The sequence below is a fragment of the Chelonia mydas genome, chromosome 3, assembly GCF_015237465.2.
Source record: "Chelonia mydas isolate rCheMyd1 chromosome 3, rCheMyd1.pri.v2, whole genome shotgun sequence".
Taxonomy (NCBI): Eukaryota; Metazoa; Chordata; order Testudines; family Cheloniidae; genus Chelonia; species Chelonia mydas.
This window is the reverse complement of record NC_057851.1, coordinates 49,016,047-49,035,327: the sequence shown is the minus strand read 5'-3', so window position 1 is coordinate 49,035,327 and position 19,281 is coordinate 49,016,047. Positions and strand designations below refer to the sequence as shown.

Below are 19,281 nucleotides of genomic sequence, written 5' to 3'. Positions count from 1 at the left end.
CTAGAATTAGAATGTCAAAATGAGTACAGGAAACATTTTAAAATTTGGCTGTTCCAACAGAGATTGGATGGTTAAGTGTTCTTGCCCAAAGAACAATGTATTTACTGATTTTTTTTTTTTTTGGCTTTTTTCATCAGAACATGGTGATTCATCAAAAAGGAAACTTTTTTTGCATGAAAGGGTTGTTGTTTGTGAATTTCTTCTTTCAATTTTTTATTAACTGAGGCCTCTATTAGCTGCTTCATTATCTGGCCTGGGAGGAATGTCAGACTGACAGTCCTCTAATTACCTGGGTCATCTCTTTAATCCTTTTAAAATATTGGCACAACATGAGCTTTCTTCCAGTCTTCTGGAACTTTCCCAGTGTTCCATGATTTATAGAAAATCAACATCTATGGTCCAGTGAGTGCTGTAGACAGCTCTTTTATAACTTGCATTTAAGAGTTATCTGGAACTGTTGATTTAAAAATATCTAACTTTAATAGCTATTGTTAACATCCTCATGAGAAGCTAGTGGAATAGGAAGAGTGTAATCATATGATGTAATTACATTATCTGTTTTGTTTTTTGCCAAATATAAAATAGAAATATTTATTGAATACCTCTACATTTTCTTCATTATTATTGATAATTCCACCATTTCCATATAGTAATGGACCAATAGCATTGTTAGGATTTTTGTTTCTAATATACTTTATTATCCTTAACTCTACTAGCCATAGATGTCTCTCTGTATCCCTTGACTTCCCTTATCAATTTTCTACAATTCTTAGTTTCTGAGTTATATTCATTATTATCAGCTTCCCCTTTATTCCATTTGTTATACATTTTTATAGTTACCATCACTTCCCTTCTAAACCAGGTTGTTTTTTTCAACCAGTACAGTCTTCTTCTTTGATTGTGGCTTCTTGGGGGACATGTAATAAAGTGTTCTTAAACAATTCCCAATTATCATTCACATTTTTCTGATTAAATGTACTTCTTGGCTGATTTGGCTCATAATTGTTTTCAGCTTTGTGAAACGGACCCTTTTGAAGCACCAAGTATGCATTTTAATGATCTAGACTTTATTCTGTTTGCACATTATAAATGTGATTGAGTCATGATCGCTTGTACCTAAGCTCCCATTATCTTTAGTTCTGTAATCCGTTCTTCTTTAACAGTCAAGATGAGGTTTAATAAAGAATTCCCTTCTGTTGAATGCAACACTTTTTGAAATAGAAAATTGTCATTATAATATTTAGAAATTCCAAATGTTTTAGTACTTGCAGCATGAGACCTCCAGCATTTGTCACTCAATTTGAAGTCCCCCATGATCATGCATCTTTTTATCCTACACATTATAGATGGGTGTGTAAGGAGATGGTCATTCTGTTCCCTATGATTTGGTGTACTGTAGTACACACCAATACCCCATCTTCTGATTTACTTATTAGGATGTTGATCCATAAGCAATCAAGATAATTTTCTTATCTATCAGTAACTCAGAAACAGATAATATCATTGACATAGAATGCCACTCCTCCCTTTGCCCACCTGATTCTTCCTACTTAAGTTAGAGCCATTGATTTTAACATTCCAATCGTGGAAATTTCCCTAGTACATTATAGTAATACCAAATAGACTGAATTTGTGTCTTGGCTCCTGGAAGGCTTCTGAAGTCAATGGGCAAGAATCCCTTGGTGATTGTTCACATTGACACTAATGGCGCTGCATCACAGGATATCTCACAGATAATAGATGACTTCAGGGAAATTAGAAGTATGCTGAAGAAGAATGATGTCCAAGCAATTGTCTCTGAGATCCTTTCTGTCCCACTAATGAGGGAAGATAGATTCTGAAAGTGAACTGCTGGATAAGTCAAAGCTGTATGGTTTTGTTTTTTTCTGGAATATTGGTTCACTTTCTGTGGGGAGAAGAGGATGTGTAGATTGGATATCCTTCCCTGAAATATAAGGGGAACCAAACTCCTCAGGAACAGGCTGGCTGAGTAGTCAGGAGATCATTAAACTTATAACAAAAGGGGAGGGTAAAAAGAGGGAAGATATGAGCATTCATTTAGCACAGAATGGAGATCTTGAGAATGAAATTAATCAAGGAACCAAAGGAAAAGAAGGGAAGAAATTATTTAATTGTCTGGACACCCATCATAAGAGCCTGGGTAACAAACAAGAGGAATTGGGCTGAGCTACCATCCACAGGTGTTTCCTGTACATCACTACTTTCCCTTGGACCAGCTGGATCTTGAGAGGTGTCTTTCACATTTTTCACATTGATGATCTGTTATCAGTTGGAAACTTCTAGCTGTATGGAATTTCTTTTGGGCCTCTTCTGTCTGTTGCCCACAGACTGTCCATCCTACATGTCTCCAGACATGTAGAATGCTGTTGTGACCTCTTCTGCTGATTATGAATTGCCAGCCCTCCTCTCTGAATTTGTCTCTCACCAGTTCCTTAGTGGCCAGCTCCTTCTTTTCTTGAACCTGGGGTATTTATGTTTCCCGGACCTGGTTGTCTAGGAACTCCTAAACTTCTCTGATTCTCAGTAGTGTCTCTGCTTGCCCCTGGAATCCAAAAATCTTCCCCCAGTATAGCAACCAACTTCCACTTCATATGCTGGAAGTCCCTTCTGGCTTCAGGCAGGAAAGAAAATATGGCACATCCGCTGCAAGATACTGTCATTTGTCAGTTAATGGCCATCTAGAAGTTGCATATAGAAAAGTTCCAGATTTTGCTTCAAAATGACTTTTCTTTTTGAAATTTAAGTTAATTTATCATTTAAAATGGGGGGGGGGCAGGAGGGAAATGTCAACATTGAAAAGGAAATCTTTCAGAATTATTGGAAAGTTTCAATTGACCTGAATTTTTTTATGCACATTTTTGAGATTTCCCTCTTTTGTCCCAATGCAGAACAGGATTTTGTTTTCAAAATCTCAAAAATTTTCAAATAAAAGATTTTCTTTCCACCTCTAGTATTTACCAGTGTACAGATATACACTGCACTAGGAGAGGATTTGATCATGGGATAATTTTAGAGTGTTCGTATCAAAACTTTAGTACAAGTAAAGTGACCATATCTGACATTCTGTTAGTAGAACACTGCCACCTCTTTTAGACAGGTACTGTATTCCTGTGATATGATTATAACTTGTCCTTCAGTTTTACAGTGTTGGTGGGGAGGGGAGAGGTGTGTAGCTATGATGAGCTGTCTTTATAGGATTGAGAATTTCATGCAATAAATTTAAATAATTAGCACAACCCACCCTAAACTGTAAAAATTTGATATATAATTCTCTGTTTATTCATCACTACCTTGCTATACCCTCAGATTTAGAGTTAATGACTGGTGTAAATTGTACTGCATGCAAGGAGAGCGAGGATCTCCTCCTGCCTGGTAGGAACTCACACATTCTTCCACTAGGAGCCCCCAGTGAATGCATAGGGAGTTGCCTTTCTTATTTATTTCACTGCCTGCAGGATGGGGAGTTGACTTGGGAATTATTGATGCACATACAATTTTTATTTAAATTCAATACTCAGCCCCAAGATTTTTTTAAAAAATTAATCCAATTTTGGGTTTTTTTTTTAACTTCATGCATGGACTTTTAGTATTGCTTGAAATTAGACTTCATTGTGACTTCTTAATTCTTTGCTTTTAATCATTTGTTTGTATCCCTCCAGGCTTCCTCTTTCTACACACCTGTCAACAGATGTCCTTGCTGCAGCTTCTGATATGTCTGAACTTCTCAAGCCTGCTGAGCCTTCCTTGAGTTCTCCTGGGTTGCCATCAGTGTGTCAGGAGAGTTTGTGCCATAATGGAGGGACTTGTCATCACATCCATCTTTCTAGTGGGGCCACATCATTTCAATGTGACTGCCCTCTACATTTCACTGGGCGTTTCTGTGAAAAAGGTAATTGTGCTTCATTCTTTCTATATTCATTTTTTAAGTGTCAGTGTTCTGTTCCTTTTGAGCAGGGAAAAAAGACAGAGAGAGGGATTTGCAAACATTTTTTCCAGCTTCTAATTTCATTCACTCTCAGTAAATCAGGAGTAAGATCACTGGAATAAATGGAATTACATTCATGTGAAGCTCAGTATAGTGAAGAACAGAAGCAGGCACATTAACAACAATTGCAGAATAGAATAAATTACACTGTGGAATGCCAACAGCCAGTGAACACTACACCACCTTTGGAAGAGAAAAAAATGTTAGTCATGCAAAGTAAGATAAATGTTTATATCCCCTTAAAGACAGCAAGCTTTTCATTTCAACAGAATGCAATTGTTGCTCCCAATTTTTCTTAGGCTGGACAGTTTGACTATTCCTAAATTTCTGCCTGACTTCCCTTTAGCTGTATGGAACTACTGTTGACTTCTAAGAAACTTTTGTTCCCCTGCATTTTGTTTATACCCTTATTGAATTACTGCTGTATGTGGATGCTGATATTTCACAGACAGCTCAAAGCAGCATATTTTAGTTAGCTTTGATGTTAGATAAAAGGATTTCTCTGGATAACTTTGGTTTTCTTGTAAAAAATTATGAATGGTATAAGACAAACTGGTCAGTAGCTGTTCCCTTTTATGTTTGCAATCATAATACTTTTATGCTATTACTTCTCAAACTTCCTTTTCTTAATAAGTAGCATAGCAGGTTTAAAATATTGTTTTAACGTGTAAGGTATAATCACCTCTCAATGGTGGTGGATAATTCCCATTAGTACTAATGGGAATTACTTGTGCGTAGCTAAAGGATAATATGTCCCCATTATAATTAAAGCTCTAATATCATTCTAATAGACTTTCCATTGTATGAAATAGTACCACGCAACTAAAGCCAAAAATGCACTTTCCAGATTGTCAATATATCTGAAGATAATGGAACTAACCTGCATCACCTTGTATAACTGGCTGAAAGTAGGTCATTGTACTGTATGGGAAACCAATCAATGACTCTAAGTTAGAAAAAATGACTGCAGTGTGTGATGCCTTGGATTTCATAGCATATTTCATTACTTCTCATCTCTTTCCCAAGTTTGTAGTAAACTAAACCATACTCAGATTTTTTTCAAATTGTTAGTGTTAAAACTGAACTTTGGGAATATATCCCACACATCTGTTATCTAGAATTACCTTGTATAATTGTTTCTGAATTCATTAGTTATATAAGCTGTGCCGTAAACTACCTGACTAAAAAATGTTTGTTTCTCTAAGGAAGTTCTTCAGACAGAACATGTTTTATGGCAATACAGAATCTTTCTGAGGGTTATTTCTTTGGTTATTTGAATTTTAGGGAGAGATTCACCCTCAATGTTGCAGGGAGTGCAAATGTACCAGCAGGAGCTCCTACACCTCAGAGGGGACTCACATAGTGTTTGGCCTTTCTGGGGATCCTGACAGGAGCAGGCATCTTTAAACTACAGCTGAAGTGCCATCATCATCCTGCTAGCAGGGCATACACACGGTATATGCTGAATGAATGCATCTGCCTTGGCTAATGCCACCTGCTTCTGGGGCTGCATTGTCCAGTGCAGAGTCAAGTGGAAGTAGTTAATGCCTTGTGCTGAGGCCATCTCACCCACCAACTGGTCTTTCTGCCTCCAGGAGCTCTTTACTCTGGGTTACTTTGGTGAAAGCTGGTATAATCACAGGATTGAATCAAACTCTCTGGACCCAGTATTTCCATCATTAAAGTCAATGAGAGTTTTGCCCGAGGACTTTACTGGAAATCAGGTCAATTGACTATAGAAACTCTTTTTAAAAAATCATTCACAATGAAGATTTTGAAGTAAACCCTAAGAACAAATTCTGCCCTCATTTGCATCTCCATTGGTGCAACACCATTGTCTTCAGTATATGTACAGGATGAATCAGTCTTTTTTATGTAAAGATGTCTCAAGGGAATCTCACATATTTTTCTTCTGTGTGTTAAAGTACATGACTCAGTTCTCCTCTATTCCATGTTTTGAAACTCAGTGCACAAGCATTGTTGTGAATAACAAATTAAAAGTATAGGAACTATTACAATAAGTGATAGGATTTAACCATTTATTTGGCAAAGTTACAGGATATTCCATGCTTTGCACAAACTGAGTATTCTTCCTCCAAGAAGTAGCTGAACTATTAGATGTCATGGTTCTTTATGGTTTTGAATGAGGGGTAGGGAGATGGAGAAATGAGTTCTGTTTCTTCACAAAGAATCATACACTTAAACCATTGTCACCATGTCTTCAGCATATTAAACAGAACATATTAATCAGCCTCTTCTTACTGTACCTGTTGCTTATAGACTGGTCAGGTTTTCAGAAAAGTTAACTCTAAGAAGATTTTTTGCTAAAAGTTGGTAACAAAACTTTTGAATACAATTAGGGTGTGCTGAATCCAAATATAGTTTTTCCCAAAATGTAGGTTGTGTATAAAGGGCTCTACAAAGAACAAAATGACACATGGAAATTGCTGATGTCTCTTCATTTCCTTTTTGTTTAGGATTAACATACTTCAGTGGAATCTTAATGAGCTGTAGGATATAATACAAGTGATTAAATAATATGCACAACCTTTTATAAAGCTTTTGAATTTCAGTTTATTTGCAAGGGGTACTAGAAATATTTTAATATGTACACAACCATGAAAGTGCATGTTTACCTAGCTCTTATAACATTAGCACTTTGAAACAAAAGAATACAAGCTGACTTAACAATCAGAAATAACACATAACCTGAAAACACTTATTCTTAAACAGGTGAAAATATATTTTGACTAAACATTAAGTAAACCTTTTACAAAATTCACACAAGTTAAGCACACATGTTAACGTTGTGTTTCAAGTCACAGTGGCAGATTAGGTTACTTATGACATATTTACTTATTTGATAATACTATCCTTAAGAACTAAGTATCAGGTACATTGATACAAACTTGTTCCAATTCCCTACATTTCCATGCCCTTGTACAAACAAGTTGTGATGTGCTGCACCTGCATTGCTGACTTCTGCACCCTGTTATGCAGCCACAGAATATTGTCTCCATATAGTCTGCTGGTATTGGTGACAATGACATGAGCTGTGCACCAGGCCTGTTTCCAATGCGTTGTAATTTAAGGAGGAAGTATTGGATTTGAGCAGTGGCCCTGTTTCCTGACTAGTGCCTGCTAATTAGCTCTCTGCATGGGGAAGAAAAGAGCATCACTTGTTGAGGGAAGAGCGTCTAATGACCACATGCTTTGTTAGTGCTGTGGATCTCTGGCAAGCAGTACATCTTACAAATAAACTCTTCTGCACTTTTCATCTTCTCCAAGTCGAGGTCACCCTGTTCAAGGTGTGTTAGAAGCTGATCGTGTCATTGAAAAACTATCCATATGATATTCTTGCTGTGTACAACAAAAAAAGAAGGAGCCTCACAACCAGTCAGGGTACAAAATTGAAGCAGATTTTCCAGCACAGTAGGTCTATATTGTAGTTTCTCACAAATGTCATGAATTGGAAAGAACTTTCGTTCTTTTGATGTGCCAGCTTTCACCCAAAGCTGCAAGCAAAAAGAATAAGGCTATCAGGGTCCCTGGCTGCAACAACCACACTGTCTGCATCACTGTGGACACAGAGTAAAATCATCTAGCATCTGCTTCTTCCTGATGAGTGAGCAGCTGATTGGTGCTTTGTCACTCAACTGCAAGTCAGCCCGCACTACTGTGTGAGTGACAAGGCCTATTCGGATGACTGGCACCCAGCCACATTCCAGTTTCATTATATGTTGGCACAATTCAGGTTCAGATTTGGTTACACTGATATTAGTCTGTATACAGTGGCTGCAGTTGTGTTGATGGTATGTGATGATGGTGGTGGTAGTAATATTGTTTAATGCTTGTCTTGAGTGGGATTTATACATTGATATGATATCACCAGAAATGGAACTGATCAATTACTACATTGCTTTGGGTCTAATTCTCTAGTAGACACAGCACAGAGGGATGGGTGCAGCCCAGAATCCTCATGTCACTATGCACTACAGCCCCACTCCTAGCTCATCCAATACTAGGTTTGCAAGGGAGGCAATGTAAGGTCACTTACAGCAGCCCTACACTGTACATGTATAAGGGAAATTCTCCTCTGGCTACTTGTGTGTCCCCCTGCAATCAGCCTCTATATAATGCTGGAGGTTGAGAGTCATGTTCCTTTAAAATTACTAAATATTTTCAAGAATATATTCACTTCTTTTCCATCCTAACATCCCTCAACTTTCCATCACTAACCAAGTCACTGTATTAGCAAGAAAATATCTAGTGTACTTAACTGGTATACTGCAGACTGAACATGCTAAAGAGTGTTATTATTTATCTGCTGGTCTTTTTATTCTGTTAGTATGAGAATTTCTTACATGTAGCTCAGCTTACATGTACATCAGTTGGTTTTCCAGTGACAGTCACATATTTCTGACATCATATTGGCCCTTCCTCCTCTAGGGTGGAAGCCTGAGAATGTCATTATCTCTGTTACATGGTTCAGCTCAGTATATTAAATTATCTGCAATTACTGCTTTTTCTTAGTATGTCACTCTTTCTGTGACATACTAGAACAGCTTGTTCATCCCCTAAGAGAAAAAAATCAAACCTAAAATGTTAATACTGAGATATTAAGGCCAACCTGATGGGTATAGCAGATATTCTGGGTAGGACTGAGCATGAACAGTAGTGGATAGATCACATACATATTTCTACCAAACAATTGGACACTTCAGAAATCGGAAATGTGTTTGAACGAGAATCTGTAAAATTCTGACTCTCTCTCTGTTTAGTTAAAGAAACACTACATAATGTGTCAGATCCTCAGCTGGTGTAAATCAATGTAGCTATACTGAAGTCCAGTTCAATCTGAATTCAATCTTATATTAATCTCAATGGAGTTATGCTAGTTTACACCATCTGAGGATGTGGCCCTACATATATAAATGAAACCATTTTGGGCCTCATTTTCCTTTAAAACACTAACTCCTATTTTTTACTTCTATTGTGAAAGTACACTACACTTCTAGAATACTTATCTGTTAGTGACTGGCTGCTAGAGGCTTTGTTTTAACAACTTTGACTTGAAATGCAGCACAGGGTTTCACAAAAGACTTGCTGCCAGTGTAAATTAAACATTTAGTGTTGAACAAACTAATGCTAAGTCATGTCATATGAAGAAGAGATCTTTAGGTATAGGGAATATAGTAAAGCATAATTCATAAAGCTAATGACTGACCAGTGTATACTGTGCCTTACTTTCTAATTTTTCTGTTCACTTTTACCCAATCCCTCAGTGTTATTTGCATGTAAAATAAACTTTGATTGCAATGTGAAATTCATTTATATTTTTCACCATGAAGTTATGACTTAATTTATATTAGTTAAACTGTTCTGCTTCTTCATGATGTCCCTATGCTTCAGCGGAGAAAACAGTAGGATACACATACTTGCTTTGTTTTAGTGACTGCATGTAAGCAGATGGCTGTCTACTACTCTAAAGTTCGTAGTGACAGATTTAGAATATCAGTGCCTTGTGCTGGAGAAAAGTGTATGTCTCTGACAATTAATTATAGGATTAACATGTTTATGTCCCCAACATTTTTTAGTATTCTATAAAAGTTTTACAAATAGTGCAATAAAAGACTATTTAAATGCCATACATTAGAACTAGGAAATCTTTTGTTTAATTTGATATCTTGCCTGTGTATATTCTGTACATGCTTAAAGGTCAACTCCATTTGCAAAACTAGGCATAAAATGGGAGGCAGTTGAATCAGATCTGTATCTTGATACAGACCTGTCTGGAGATTTTTCTATATTTATACCAGAGCTGAGATGTATTTAACGTGGACAGTGTCAAATTCCTGATTTGTTAATTAATAGTTGATAGTATCAGACTGAACATTAAATCACTGTTTGACTAGCAGCTTTTGTAGAAACTAATTCTAACTTACGATTTCCTATTTGAATCTTTGACTAACATCATTGTCTTGACATTTCTTCCTTGCCTTTATTCATCTTTCCAAGATTAAAACATGAAGATAAATATACCAGGGTCTGATCCTGTGAAGTACTGATTTCAATCAGAATTGTAAGCACACAGCATCAGGCCCATAATAAGGCATGTAAGGTCTGTACTAAGCAGTCTCTCTCTATTAGTTGTGTTTAAAAAATACATGTTCTTTAAAAAATACTGTAATATATTCAGTATTTTCCCTAAGCTAGAGCCAGTGTCAAGAGAAGCAAAGGAAGAGAGAGAAGCTTGGGAGGATGGTACTTTTCTGCAGATTTATTCATTCATTGATTTTTTTATAAAATGAATGAATAAATGAAGTCCCTTGATTTGAGTCTGGTCTTTGGAAAAGCAGGAAGACCAGTTAATAGAATGACACCCTGCCTCTCCTCCCCCTCCCCCCCCACATGCTCTTGAAACACTGTTTGCTCCTTGGAAGATGAATTTAAGGCTATTCCCCTTGTTAAGGACAAATTAGGACATAGTTATAAATTATGTATCTGGTTGTTCATATACTGGCTATTATGCCAGTTGCTATCCTAACAGTTTTAGGAATGGTACATCGGGAGAACTTAGACATTCCAGTAGAGTTTATTTGATACTACAATAAACAGAAATGCTATTGTGAGTAAAGGGGGGGGGGCGGTGTTTGTGTGTGTGTCTGCATGCGTGTGTATATGTATAAAGGTATGCAAATAGCTTTAACTTTCTCCATTGCCCTTTCATTATCAGTGTAATCTTGCATTTTGATGTAAGTCTAGACAAACATTGCAAAGCTTAATGTGTTAACACTTCTTAAAATCTTATTGCACTGTGGCAGAAAGTAATGACATGGTCATATACAGAGATAGCAGAGGAAAAATATTTTTTGTCACCATCTTGATATGGACTTTGTGGTTACAGATTTTCATCAGCATTTGAAGTGCAGTGAAATAACACCAGTAGATGTACTAAATAAAATCTGTCTGATTATACCTTCACTGTTTACACACAATTGACCAAATTCTGCCTATGGCTATACAACTGCAGCTCCCATTGATGTCAATGGTAATAGTGTATGTATAACAAAGCGTAAAACATTCAGTCTGATTAGCCAGGACAACACTGGTTTAATATTATTATCCATTTAATTGTTTGTTAGTTCTCATGCTTAGATCAGCCCCCAGAAGTTCATTTGTCTTAACATGACTCTGTAGCAGCCATTTAGATTATTTCTGACCTTTTGCAGTCTGTCCCTCCTTGCCCACTTATTGAACCTTCCCTTTCCTTTCCTGCATATCAATCTAGCTCCTTCCCCTCTTGTTTTATAAAATTATCTTGACTGGTGTTTCTCATCTGCTTCCTCTCTACCTTACTTATCAGTTTCCTTCTTAGAAGAGAGAATTCAGGGAATTATGGCAGCCAACACAATATATATATATTGTGACAAAGTTCCTACTCTACCTTGATGGGTCTTGCGCTTATTGGCGGATTTGCTCACCTTGGAGCTTCACGGCAGCCCTCAACTTAACCTTCCTTAATTGATTCTAGCAGCTTCATGATTGGCTGCAGGAGTTCTAATCAGCCTGTCTTAATTGTTTCTAGAAGGTTCCTGATTGTTCTGGAACCTTCCCTGTTACCTTACCCAGGGAAAAGGGACCTACTTAGCCTGGGGCTAATATATCTGCCTATATTGTAAGTGCAGGAGTAACTAGGAAGAGGCTGATGCCAGAGCAAGTAAATGGAAATTCAGAGGCTATCAGGCGTGTACATAGATTAGATTAAAAAAATAGTACCCAGCTTGAAGTGTTACTTTTTTTTTAGGTCTGGACCAGGTGTCAAGCTTGCCTAAGGGTTTCAGATAGTTGTATGTGGTGTTCTTGTAGCTGTGTTGGTCCCAGACAAGGTGGGTGAGGTAATATCTTTTATTGGACCAACTTCTGTTGGTGAGAGGGACAAGCTTTTGAGCCACACAGAGCTCTTCTTCAGGTCTAGGAAAGGTATTCAGAGTGTGATAGCTAAATACAAAGTGGAACAGATTGTTTAGCGTAAATTATTGTTCAGGATTACTTTTGCTAAACAATCTATTCTACCTTTTATTTAGCTGTCACACTGAGTACATCTGAGACACTCTGAGTACACTTGAGGGTCCCAGACTCTAGGCAGCCTGAGCCCAAACATCTACACCACAGTTAAACAGCCCCATAGCCTGAGCTCTGCAAGCCTGAGTCAGCTGACACAGCCAGCTGTAGGTGTTTAATTGCAGTGTAGACATATCCTAAGGGTTTCAAAGTGAATTACAGTAATTGTTGGAATCTTTGCCACAGGCAAAAAAAGCAGCAAAGGAGCTCTGCTTTTATCCTGCCACTTTCTGCCTACCTCTCTCCCCACACAAACCTACAGAACTCTCCTTAGTATTTGGGATTTTGGAAATTGCAGAGCTAAACTTATTACAGCTTGTTCCTATGAGAACCTGACTGCAAATCACATGTTGGCTCTCTTTTTCAAAGCAATTAGGTTCAGCAAATCAGAAATCCAGAAGGTAGTTCATGTGACTTCCTCCAGATGCTTCTGGCACAAAGCTTCATAACAAATCCAAGAAATTCAAGGTCTCGATTGCTTTCATTTTTAACAAAAGGCTTGTGGTCCCAATAGATATTTTGTATAAAACCCAGCTACTTTCATTTCCATCTGTGAATCTCAAATGAGAGAAATTTTACAGTGAAATTAATATCTTAGGTATGTATATGGCCCTATTACTGTACTATCCAAGCACCTCACAATATGTAATGCATTTATCCTCACAATACCCCTACGGAATAGGGAAATACCTATTACCCATTTCACAGATGGCAAACTGAGATACAGAGACAGTAAGTCACACAAGAAATCTGTGGTAGAGCAAGACATTGAATCTGATCTCTGAGGTCCCAATCTGACACCTTTACTACTGAACTAGCCTAAACTTTATAATATGTTCGCACAGATCTCTTGTTACCATTGTAAATGCAGCTGGTTACAATGTTGAACATTCCAAGATTTGTGTGGACAGATTCAACCCTAGTGTGTAAACCCTAGAAGTTGATGGAGAGAAGATGTGTATGATTCTGAAAGGGTTAATGTGGGCCTGAGAGGCCTGTTAACCTACTTGTCTGAATATTGAGTCTGTGCCAGCCCTAATTAAAGATGATTCCCAGTTGGAGATGAAACTGGGTGGTCAGTGTAGAGGAAGGAAGTCTGGAGCAGGAGGAGGCTGCATAGAGAGAGTGAAGAATTCTGTAGTCCCTCTCTGGGACTAGAGGAGAGAAATTGGGATGGTCAAGGAAGAATCCCAGAGGAAAGATTGGTTCTGGGATCCCCTTCTAAATACAGAAGTTAGCAGAGACAAGGAGCAGCCACTGGCTCCTGTGGTGAGGAACAATGACAAAAGAGCAGGATCTGGACTTCCAGGGAGAGAGCTCTAGGAGGCCTTCAGTGAAGGAACAGATTCCAAGGGCACCCTGCAAGTCCTGGTCCTGAAAGTAGGGTGAATGTAAAGAAGGAGAGGTGTGCTTGGGAGGAAGAAGTCCAGAGAGGTGGCAGCAAGGAGTCTGAGAGAGTGAATCTTGACTCTCTGTCCTAGGATCATTGGTTCCCCTCCCACCCCTGGTAAAATGGCTTGAAGTCCCTGAGAAGGGGTTACAGATTACTGGTAAAGGGTGTATGGACCACTGGGCCTAGCATCACAGGCAGCAAATTGGACAGTGAGATTGGCATTTGTGTTTGACTTTCTGTTATCTCAGAAGGGATAGGACTAAACACAACCTCAGTGGAGGGTTGAGTCTCAAGAGGAGGCAGATCACCACAGTGCCAGAGCAGTCATTGGAAGGGCAGCGCTAAAGGAGGAGTGTATACACCATACACAGCTGTAAGAGGCACTTTAGTAGTGAGTGAACTTTTCTACACATGGGATTAATGTGACCCATAGTCTGTATATATCTTTCTTGTGCTATGTACAATTTGCTATGGTTTTTGTTAGGTGAATAAATTGCATTGATTTTTTTTCCCCACTAATAAATGCAGAAATGCCGGAGGGAAGATAGTAGAGCGTAATGTCTATGAAGTGGTAGAGGGAAAAGTAAAATTACACAGAGCAGGTCTTCACCTCTCAGGAGCACAATCAACATGACGTACACATTGTGTCTGTGCTCACAGTGAAAATAATATTTCCATGCTTATTTATATAAAATGTACTTCTTAGAAGTAAGCATGGAAATATTATCTTTACTGTGTGTGTGTGTGTGTGTGTGTGTGTGTGTGTATATATATATATATATATATACATATATATAATTTCAAATGACATTGATATCTAAACACCTTGAGCAGTAATTGAAGAAGACCTTTAACACATTTATTTATTTAAATAATTTGCCTACTCTGCCGCCCAGAGCGGCTATCTGTCCTGCCCAATTTTCCAGTTCCTGCCATTCAAGTATTCCCTCTTTTTCCTCAAACTATAAAAGGGCTTTTGGAGGAGAACCCATATATACATATTATATAAGCCCTAGGACTTATGTCAGTAAAATCATAGTCATCGTAATTTTTACATAATAACATTTGATGGTTTTTGTTTTTTTGTTTTTAATTGTTTTTTAATGATTTTAGACTGGAGTTCAGAGACTAATCTAACTATCATTCAGAAAATTAGGCTGCACGCATCTTCAGCTTCCAACATATTATAATTCATAGCACTGTGAAGAATACTTTACACTTCTAGACAAGCATGTGGGAGGTGGCCACAGAGGTTAGAGCTCATTTTCCTCTTTGATGCACAGACTCACCCATTCTTTTCCATAGTGATAAGAGGCTGCAACTCACCAGCAAGTTCTGGCTTCTCTTTATATATGTATTTGAAAAAAAAAATGGGTTATTGAATATTATGAGCATGAATTTGATCTAGTTGGTACTACTGAAACCTTCAGAGATAATTATCGTAATTGGAATGTTAAAAGCGATGGTTATAACTGATTTAGGAAGAATCAAGTGGTCAAAGGGAGAAGTGGCATTCTATGTCAAAAATGACATTACCTGTTTCTGAGTTACTGATAACTCAGAAGAAAATTATCTTGAATAATTATGGATCAATGTCCTAACTGGTAAAGCACAAGATGGGGTATTAGTTGGTGTCTGCTACAGAGCATGAAATTACTGGGAAACAGGTGTGTAAGGAGGTGGTCATTCTATCTATAATATGTAAGATAAAAACTGCATGATTATGTCAATTTGAATGACATTTGCTGGAGGTCTCATGCTCTCAGTACTAACACATCACTGGAATTTCTAAACATTGTAGATTTCCTGACTCAAAGTGTTTCAGCCAACAGTAGGGAATTCTTTGTTAGACCTTCTTCTAACAGATTAAGAGGAACTGATCAAAGTAATAAAAATTAATAGTTTATGTACAAATGATCATAAGTTGATCATATTTATAATGTGCAAACAGAGTAAAATTCAGATCAGTAGTATATATACTTGGTGCTTTAAAAGGGTCAATTTCAAAAAGCTGAAAACAATTATGAGCCAAATCAGCTGGGAGGAAGAGTTCATCAGAAAAATGTGAATGATAATTGGGAATAATTTAAGAATAATACTAGAGCCCAAGAAGCCGCAATCGAGGAAGAAGGCCATTGGTTAAAAAAAATGACTGGTTTAGAGGGAAAGTGAAAGCAGCAGTAAAAAAATTAAAATATATTCTATAACAAATGGAAGAAAGGGGAAGTTGATAGTAATGAATATAAATCAGAAGTTAAGAATTATAGAAAATTGATCAGGGAAGCCAAGGGAGAAATTTATGGCCAGTAGAGTCAAGGAAAATAAGAAGGAATTCTTAAAATATATTAGGAACCAAAAGAATCTTAACAGTGTATTGGTCCCTTACTGGATGGAAGTGGTAGAATTATCAATAATAATGAAGAAAATGCAGAAATGTACAATAAATATTTCTGAGCTGTATTTGGGGGAAAACAGATGATATACTCTCATCATGTGATGATGATGATACTCTTTGTATTGCACCAGTATCTCTGGAGGAGGTAAAACAGCAGCTACTAAAGTTAGACATTTTTAAATCATCAGGTCCGGATAACTTGCATCCAAGTGTTTTAAAAGAGCTGCCTGAAAAAACTCACTGGAACATTGATGTTGATTTTCAATAAGTCTGGGAGGACTGCTGAAGGAAAAAAGCAAATTTTGTCCCAATATTTTAAAATGGTAAATGGGATAACCCAAGTAATTATAGGCCTCTCAGCCTGACATCAATCCCAGTCCAAATATTAAAGAATCTGATACACTACTCAGTTAATAAAGAATTAAAGAAAGTTAATGTAATTAATGCAAATTAACATGGTCTTACTGAAAATAGATCCTGTCAGACAAACTTGGTATCGTTTTTTATCACATTACATGTTTAGCTGATAAAGGTAATATTCCTAGACTTCCGTGAGGCATTGGTCTTGGTACCATATGGCATTTTGATTAAAAAACTAGAATGATACAAAATTAACATGGCACACATTAAATGGATTAAAAACTGGCTAACTGATTGGTCTCAAAGTGTAATTGTAAACTGGAAATCAAGGAGCAGATGTGTTTCTAGTGGAGTCTTGCAGGGATCAGTTCTTGGTCCAGTGCTTTTTCACATTTTTATTAATGACCTGGAAGAAAGCATAAAATCATCTCCGATAAAGTTTTCAAATGAAAAAAAAAAGGGGGGGGGGGAATGGTAAATAATGAAGCAGGCAGTTCACTGATTCAGGGCAATCTTGATCACTTGATAAACTGGATGCAATCAATCAATATGTGTTTAAATATGGCTAAATGTAAATGTATACAACAAACAAAAAAGGTAGGCCATATTTAGAGAATGGGAGACTCTATCCTGGGAAGCAGTGACTGAAAAAGATATGGGAGTTGTGGTGGATAATCTGAACCTCAGCTCCCACATGCATAAACAAAAAAATCTGGAGTAGAAGTAAAGAGGTGTATTTTACCTCTATATTTGACACTTGTGTGACCACTGTTTGTAATACCATGTCCAGTTCTGGTGCCCACAATTCAAGAAGGATGTTGAAAAATTGGAGAGGGCTCAGACAAGAGCCTTGAAAGTGATTAAAGGATTAGAAAACCAATTTTAGCATAGATTGATAGATATTTAGGTCAGAAGGAACCATTATGATCATCTAGTCTGACCTCCTGCACAACGCAGGCCACAGAATTTCACCCACCACTCCTGCAAAAAACCTCTCACCTATGTCTGAACTATTGAAGTCCTCAAATCGTGGTTTAAAGACTTCAAGGAGCAGAGAATCCTCCAGCAAGTGACCCGTGCCCCATGCTACAGAGGAAGGCAAAAAACCTCCATGGCCTCTTCCAATCTGCCTGGAGGAAAATTCCTTCCCTACCCCAAATATGGCGATCAGCTAAACGCTGAGCATATGGGCAAGATTCACCAGCCAGATACTACAGAAAATTCTTTCCTGGGTAACTCAGATCCCACCCCATCTAATATCCCTGATAGCATGATAGACTCAAGGAGCTCAATCCATTTAGTTTAACAAAGAGAACGTTAAGGGGCGACTTGATTAAAGTCTATAAATACCTCCTGGGGGAACACACATTTAATAGTGGGCTCTTCTGTCTAGTAGAAACAAGGTATAACATGATCCAATATCTTTAAGTTGAAGATGTACATCTTATTTCCAGTCTGAATTTGTCTATTTTTAACCAGTGAGTGTAATTAATCATTGGAACAACTTACCATGGGTTGTGGCTGATTCCCCATCACTGATGATATTTAAATAAAAATGGGATGCTTTTCTAAATGATATGCTCTAGGAATTATTTTGGAGAATTTCTATGGCCTGTGTATATAAGAAGTCAGACTAAATGATCACAGTGGTCCCTTCTGGCCTTGGAATCCATGAAATGAAATTATGGATGCATATCGTAAAAGGAAGCTCTTTCACTGTTATGGGTGATTCTGGGTAATTTCAGGGTCTGGATGTCTGTGCAGCCAGACCACCCATTTTATGTGACTACTGATAAGAAGGTGTTGCGTGGGTGAGCCTTTTGGAGGAGGTCAGATTTTAGCTCCTGGGGATTTCCATGAGAGTTGGTGGGGGGAAAAAAAAAATCCTTGGCCCTGCTATGGGGAAGCCATGGATAGGTTTGTTAGAACCTCTAACACTGAATCTCTCTTCAGACCTTTTGTAATCTTGGGCTATCATTTCAATTGAATCTCTGAGAAGTTCCCTTTGGTCATTCACCTGAAACCAGGCACTTTTCAGAAGGTTTTGGTGTGTACTTTTTCCACTTGTCTAATAACAGACACTGATGTGGTCTTTCACTTAGTTTCCATTAGTGTGGCCACAAATATTACAGATGATACTATGTATATGCAAAATTCTTAAATATATCAGTTACTTATTGAGCAGTTAAATGAACAGTTATTTAATTTGCACATGCAGATGTAAGAGTTTGTTCACAGAAACAAACACCTGCAATGTGATCATTTTCATGGGGGCATGTTGAAATATTAGTGCTGTCATCTGTCTGCGTACATCTTCCTTCACAACAAGCTCATGATCTGTTTATTCAGTGACCGTTCCATTCAAAAGAGTAAAACTAATGTATGTAATCCTATCACTGTTCAAACTTAGAAGTTTCCAAATAACGTAATGGTGGTGTGGGGAAACTGGTTGAACTAGAATAATTTAGGCAAAGAGGTCCACATGTGGTACCATAAGAAACATTGTGCCCTAATGAAGACACAACAAGGTTTTTGTTATTAGTGTGTTAAGCTCTCCAAACCCACCAAAAGAGGGTTTCTGAGACTTGGGTAAAAAGCAAAATTTTAAAATTTCATTAATGATAAACATTTAGAGTTGGGGATTTAAACACATCTGCTGTGGAATTTGCAGGTAAACAGCTGTTTTGAAAATTAAAAATTAGTCCTTTTTCTTTTGCTTTCAGTCAATATTTTAAAGTTATTAGTAATTTCTAATTTAAAAAAAATCTCTCTATTGAACAAGTCTAGAAATCTTGAAAGTCTGTCTTTTTAGTAATACTTATCTTTCCTCCAAGAGACGCTAAAGTTCTCCATTCAAGTCTGTTTTGATTACATTCAGTATAGGATTTAAATTGACTTACATCAAATACTGTACTGTAATGGGAAAGTATGTCTCCGATATTTCAACCCCCCAGGGACCCATTTGCAGTTCCAGCCAGGCAGATGTGATCTCAATCAATGTTT

At 37.5% G+C, this 19,281-nt stretch overlaps 1 protein-coding gene across 1 annotated transcript in view; it reads left to right on the top strand.

Annotated features, from left to right (window-relative positions):
- The first annotated feature begins 3,706 nt into the window (after positions 1-3,706).
- LOC122464967 (protein eyes shut homolog) overlaps positions 3,707-19,281 on the top strand; it is a 122,028-nt gene continuing 106,453 nt past the window's right edge. Inside the window, exon 1 of the mRNA XM_043542444.1 lies at positions 3,707-3,910. Within this exon, the coding sequence (XP_043398379.1) occupies positions 3,733-3,910 (178 nt within the window). The 5' untranslated portion in view covers positions 3,707-3,732. The remainder of the gene's footprint in view (positions 3,911-19,281) is intronic.